The sequence below is a fragment of the Brachycentrus maculatus genome, unplaced genomic scaffold (assembly GCF_059751285.1).
Source record: "Brachycentrus maculatus isolate JH-2025_06_01 unplaced genomic scaffold, ASM5975128v1 h1tg000558l, whole genome shotgun sequence".
NCBI lineage: Eukaryota > Metazoa > Arthropoda > Insecta > Trichoptera > Brachycentridae > Brachycentrus > Brachycentrus maculatus.
In genome coordinates, this window is record NW_028281301.1 from 157,501 (window position 1) to 165,000 (window position 7,500).

At 29.7% G+C, this 7,500-nt stretch overlaps 1 protein-coding gene across 1 annotated transcript in view; it reads left to right on the forward strand.

The window, feature by feature from the left end:
* Positions 1-7,500, forward strand: part of LOC148301487 (neuroligin-4, Y-linked-like) — a 204,520-nt gene that overhangs the window by 132,871 nt on the left and 64,149 nt on the right. Inside the window, exon 8 of the mRNA XM_088273173.1 lies at positions 4,390-4,480. Coding sequence (XP_088129299.1) covers positions 4,390-4,480 — 91 coding nt within the window. The remainder of the gene's footprint in view (positions 1-4,389; positions 4,481-7,500) is intronic.

Consider the following 7,500-nt stretch of genomic DNA (forward strand, 5'->3'; position numbering starts at 1 on the left):
GTCAAGAACATACAAACAGCGGCCTTATGCTAGACGATACTGCGATTTTACACCGAAGAGAGTGGAGCAGTGTTTGGAGGCCATTCGAAATGGTGCAATCAGTCAAAGAAAGGCTGAAGAAAATCCCCAGAAGGATGATTAACTATAAGCTCAAAGGTCAGCACACAAAACCTGTGGGAAAACCTCCGATATGTGACAAGGGCGAAGAGCAATCCTTCGTAAACTGCATAGTAGACATGAGTGAGTACGGTTTCCCAGTGAGTGTTTTTAACATTCGCTACATTCTAATAGCCTATTTGGATAGATTTGGCAGAAGAGTACGAATATTAAAGAACAACGTACCAGGCTCTGAATGGATAAGATCATTTTTGCAAAGACATAAAACCTTGACTATTGCTAAAACTAGTCAGTTGCTTAATCGGTTGCCATTAAAAGCGTATGACGATGACGTGCGCCAGAGTTTTCAACGGTTTTTGGAAGAAAACAGATTCAACCCAAAGAATTCAGTCTTAAAACGCAGGAAAACGATACCGATAGAACCAGGTAAGAGCATTGCTCACGATCCAAATGTCGTTGACGAGACACAAATGCTACCTGAACCAACTACATCAATGATCCCACCTTCCGCATCGAAACTTCCAGCATATCTAGCATTAACTGATTATAGTTACCACGAAAGCTTTGAGGAAGAGGGAGAAGAACAAAAACGATGACTGAAATCAGTTATCGTATTTGTTCTTCCGTTTCATTAGGACCAGTAAAAAAGAAGGTGGGAGAATATGTCGTATTTCATTATGAAGGAGAAAAATTTCCGGGACAGATTTTGGAAATAAAGAAAGACAGAGCTGTTAAATCCATGCAGGAGAGTCTCAAATCGTGGAAGAGGCCGATGAAGGATGACTTTCTTCAATATTCTTGAAAGGATGTAGCGGGTTCCATAAAAGAACCGAAAATGCAATCCAAAAGAGGTTTCTTTACCGTCCCGGAACTTGACCATATTTAGACCTAATTTAATTTTAATTCCTATTACCTATGTAGTACGATATGTTTTAATATCCACCTTTTATTTTATATAATTTTAAACCTTCAGTATTGAAAAAAAAAACATTTTTGTTAGATTTTTCAATATTAAAAAAAAAAAAATTCTATCAAGTGTCTTATTTTTCCATAATTATACAATATTATAATCTGCATTTAGTGAATTGTGAGCCAAAACCCTTCATAAGGTGCAACAAAACTTGTAGGATAGCCTTTACTTTGCATCAATTTGGATTCTAGTACGAAAAGAGTAGAGAAAATATCATGGTGCAAAGTTGTACTTTACCCCGGGATACTTTGCACCAAAATATAAATATAAAAAAAAAATACAGGCAAAATAGATAAAAATTTAAAAACATATCAGACATGTTACAGGTATATGTGTTATTACATTGCAATAGTTGAAACCTCAGAAAAAGTAAAAAACCTGATCTGAATAGACAATTTTTTGAAAAAATGCAATATTTTGGTGCAATGTATACCCACTTTACGGTATTACAAACAACTTAATTTTCGTTTATTCCTTCAGAATCCTTGCTGGAAATAAACGATTATATTTTTATTATTTCGTGTAAAATATAATGTCGAAATAAATAACGGTAAAATATAAAAATCCTTTTATCGTAATTGGATTTGCGAAAAATTGTCATGGCACAATATCAAATAAATAATACGGGTCTTAATATCCTGTGTAAGTGACATCTTTCAATACACGAACACAAAGCTCACCGTAATAATCCTCGCTCCCAACGCGAAATGCAGAGCTTTCTTGATCATAAATACAATATACGTGATAGATTTCACCACGCTGAACCTACTATTATATGTAGATTTTTATTGATATCTTGTTTCCAATACAATATTGTGATAGAAATCTTGTCGGGATCTTTGATTGTTCTTTCAATATGATTCTTAATATCGTCGTGGAGTAGTTTTGTAGACTCTCGATTGCAAGACTGGCGTCGCGGATTCAATTTCCGTCACTTGGAAAATTAATTCAAGAAACTGATCAGACCAAGTTATATTAAATAAATATGAAAATGAAAATCATTCAAAAAAAATATTTTGACTTTATTGAAATATGTGTCTTGATACACTTAACATTATTATGTGATATATTTTGGTGCATTGATTCTTTCAGTGACTGATTCGGCAGTCACTTTGTGGTAATTAATATCCTGTCATTTTTTATTTGAGTTTGAATTGGTAAATACCACTATTTTTTTAAATCTACGATGATATGTGTTTCGATGCATTCCGCATCATAGTATTTGTTTCTAAAAATTATCGATTTTGTTAGTTTGCATGTTTATTATGTATTTTACATCAACTTACCCCATCCCAACTATCCTACTTCAAAATAAACTTTACAAAAGAAGGTATTTATTTGTTACTTTAAAATCTTTTAAGTCAGTAAAAGCTTAAACTATTTTTTTAAATATTAAAAATTAATTGAAAAAAGGCTTAGTATATCGATTAAGTGATAAAATTTTATTTGAAGCAGCAGCACGGAGTAAAATGTGATTTAGGAAGCACTAGCCAATGACAGTTTGACGAAACTAAACGTGGAAGTTCCCGAAGAAAAATCATTTCAGTTTATTTTCATTGAGAGATGACATTTTATCCATAGAAGTTTTTAATTGAAGCGCCATTAAGCTGTTAGAACTTGTTAAATGAAACGAAGAAATTAAACTTTTAGAAGTAATATATTTTTTGCTTCGACTTAACAGGAGTTAATTTGTCAAGAATACTGTTCGAATTAAGTCTACAAGGAATATTTGAAGGACCTTCCATTAAAACTTTTAATGAGAGCTATGTACATTCATTCACCGCACTAAAGTATTCATGAAATCCGCTCGAAAAGTATTGTCAATATTAATTACTTAATAGATATCCTTACTTCAAACAACAATTTCATAAAAATTAATGCAATTAAAATTAATTTATTTCATATAGCTATGGGATGAGCCATTTAGTAATTAACCATTATTGTGTAAAACTACTCGATAACTAAAAAAATATATTCAAAATAGAGATGGTCATGTTCATTGACGTCTTAAAAAAATCGTTTGATTAGTAAAATGAAAAATATATCCAGCAAATGGCCATTTCTAGCATTAATGTAGGCTAAGAGTCATTATTACTTTTCATGACATGACACCGTTTCCTTATCAGAATATCGTTATGTTGGCTATCAGATGGACAAAAGATAATGGACGATGGTAAAAATCTTGTTTTTAAGATAATACCACATAAAAGTTGGTGAAATCAAATAAGCCGATCTGAGTGTTCAAGTGGTCATATAATATTGTCGAATAATAATAAACCATGATTTTTCGTAAAAATAAATTATGTAACAAAACCATTTCTGCGTATTTTTATGTATGTATATTCCATTGAAACAAATTTTGCTTATTTTGTTCTTTACAAAAATTTAAGCCCACTGAAAATTATTAAAATTCGAAAATAACATTGCTTTTTCATCATTCTTACTCATACTCATTTATCCCGTTAACAACTACTCGTTTGGCTTTCAATTGAGCTATTTTTTAAGTACAAAAATAGAAATAGTACTAAAGAATATTAGGAAAATTAAGGCTACGCTTTAAATCCTTTCATTTAACATTTTTTTGATAAATGATGAATAAACATAATTAATATTTTTTTTGTTCGAATTCTTGTAAAGAATCAGTAGCTCACTCCTTTTAAGAACGTCATAAATAAAAATACTTGATTTTTCAGGAGAACGTTTTTAAAGTTAAAAAATATAATACCAAGCCACTAATTGATTTTTTTACTGTGCGACAGATCTTTTAAGGTTAAACCTGAAGGTTTTTTCTCCATTTGAAAAATAACTAGTTTATAAAAATAAATAAAAAATTAAACAATACCCTTTCTTCAAAATGCAAAAACAACACTTTCTGCCCTGTAGCGGGTAAATATGAAGTTAAAAATATGCCTCTTTTGCTGGGATATAGTACATTTTCTGGGCATTCCGAAAACATGCACAACTGAAAATGGATGATTTTTGATTTATGACGTTCTTGAAAGGAGTAAGCGAAGTGTATACTGGCAGGCTTATTATTAAGAAGCTATATATTTCAATCAACCAAAACATTGACGATACCCTTGTAAATATTGGGGACTATTTTTCAGTTGGTTGGGACATACGGTTGGTGTTCAAGCTATCGTCTCAACTTAAATTCACAATTTCATTTGTTTTCAAACAATTAAAAATATATATAAGTCTTGCACTAATATACAATACTCTATGAATCAAAAAATAATACTTTGGAAAAATTTGTACTAATATATTATGCATTATTAATGGTTTGTTTAATTTTTTCACAGAACTTACGTGCGAAACGCCTACACATATCACCTTAGTGAAATATTCTTCACAGTGGTAAACGAGTACACCGATTGGGAACGAACCGTGCAGGTAAGGAATATAAATTAATCAGTATTATTCTGTTTAAAAAGGGACAAATAAACCTTCTCTATGATGGGAGTAATTATGAGTGACAATTTGAAAATAAAAGATTAAATAAGAGCCTTTGATTTTACAATATTTTTTTGAGACTATGATTTAAGAAATCATAACAATAAAAATATGGTCTTTAGTTGTATATTTATGACTATAAAAAACCTGTTTCGTAAATATTATTCGCATATTAATATTAAAATAATTCATAAAAAAATATATTTTTACATATACCAGCATAACGAATTAGGGTAAATAAATTCTACTTCCATACTGGCAGCTTTGAAAAGCTCAATGCAAAACTGTTTTCAAAATAATAATTGAAATTTTCTTGAATGTTTTTGTCTTTAAGAAAAAAGTGGTTAAAACAAATTTAATTTTATAAAGTTAATAATTGAACCACTAAATAATAAAAAAAAGATAATTCTCTGATGTGACATACCATTTTGTATTCTTATTGCCACATTAAACAATATAAGTAATACGCTGTTATTTCAAGGAGCTAAAAGCTGTTCGAATGACGTCAGTCATATAGTTTTTTTGAAATGGCGCCCAGGGTTGGAAATTCAATAGATTTATTTTTTAATTTCACGTTTGCTGGGCGAATAATGGTCGCTTGGTCCAAAGCGGAAAGAATAGAGGGAATAAATCAGGGGATATAAATCGAATGACCAGAAACCGTTCGAAGGCGTTATCTTAGAATCACCGACGGCCTTTGAAAGGTCGTAAAGCGTGGATCCGAAGCAGTTAAATAACCCTAAAATGGCTGTTATAGTGCGCCGTGTACCCCATCAAATTTAAAATGTGGTCTAGTTAAAATTAAAACTGCATTGATGATAAAAATTATTTTTGAATTTCGTCTATTCGTGAAGATACTTTTTTTTCTTTAATGCAATTTTACATACCTTTTTTTTACTTTAAGAGTGATCCAAAATATTATCATTTTAGTCTTCTTTTTGTTGATTATTTACTTTACGCATTTTACAGTTTTCATACTTTTTAATAATAATGTGAATAAAAGAATTCTTTTGTTCTGGATTAAGATCGCAAAAACTACAATTATATGTTTTTAAGAGGTAAAAAGGTGGGCTGGGAAGAGAAAAAAAAATACAACTCCTATTCCCTTTTCGTGAAATTCTGGCAATTTCCATTATCTGGTTGGCAAAAAATTTAAAAAGTTGGGCAAGTCAAAAAAGGTTAACAACCTTTGGGCTAAATGAGTAAAATAAATAGGCAAATATCAAATCGTTCCATGTGCAGTCTTTACATTGTATGAAATAATGGATTTTTAAACGATAGTTCAAATTATGAACGTCATTAATTAGGCTGAATAGACGTTTGTACTGTTCTAATTTTTGGTTTAATTTTAAAAAATATGTGCTATCATATTTGTTTGATGTTAAATATTCATAAAATGTATGTACTCGTTTGTATGTAAGTATTAGTAAGGCAAATAGTTTAAATCAGTGAGAACGTTTTAAACTTTAGATTTTTTTCACAAAAATGTAAGTAATATTAGTTTATAACCATTTACCAAAATCCTTATGTCTGCCGGTTTCGAGACGTACCCGTTTTTGACTAACAAGTCTACCGCCATTAAAGGGTTAACTTATCTTGGGAAACCACCCTTTTGAAAATGAGCAAAAAATGAAACGAATGGAAGAAAAAGGTTTGAGGATTATTCCCAGGACAGACGAGCTTATCTGAAGCTTAAATGAAGCTTAGAAAGCTGGAAACACAGAATTCATCGGTCTCAATGCGTTTGACCACAAAAAGATCCAAACTTTGGTCCGCTTTGTTCTCTATGCGGAGTTTTGAAGAAAATCTTCACGAAACATCTTCTCGCTCGCATTCGGGCGGCCGGAAGTCGCAAAGTACTTGGAATGGAAGTTTGAAAGGTAACAAAGGTGACTCGTCCCGCTGGGGCCATCACTATTTTCACAATCGGAGATTCGGGTCACACCTTACACCTCCATTTTGTTTCCAAACAACACATTTCAATACACCATTTCAAATACTGAAATTCACGGATCAATGTTATATATGTACATGTATTAAGGTATGTAAAATATTTTTTTTCCTCAAATAAAAAATTAATGAAAAAATTTTTTTTTCTAAATAAATGAAGAAATTTGTACACTTACATTTCATTGGATGGTTTATGTGATCACTCTAAACAATATACACAGTTCACCATTCTACCAATATCGAACATTTCTGTTGTCTGAATTCTAGAAACATCTTTATTTTATATTTTTAAATAAATGTATATATATATATATATATATATATATATATATATATATATATATATATATATATATATATATATATATATATATATATATATATATATATATATATATATATATATATATATATATATATATATATATATATATATATATATATATATATATATATATATATATATATATATATATATATATATATATATATATATATATATATATATATATATATATATATATATATATATATATATATATTTATATATATATATATATATATATATATATATATATATATATATATATATATATATATATATATATATATATATATATATATATATATATATATATATATATATATATATATATATATATATATATATATATATATATATATATATATATATATATATATATATATATATATATATATATATATATATATATATATATATTCTTCTTCATCTTCTTGCTCAATGCTGAGCGTCGTGGTCTTCTGGAATGTCAGGCACTTGGTGCACAAGTCCTCTCCATTCTTCCCGGTCCTGGGCCAACTTGATGGCAGCGTTTAGCGAGGATCCGGTTAATTCCTTTATTTGGTCTGTCCATCTTGTTGGAGACCGTCCTCTTGCCCGCTTGCCTTCAACTGTACCTGTTACTACCAGTTTTTCAAGACTCTTCTCGTTCTTTCTGGCGATATGCCCAAAGTAGGACAGAATCCTT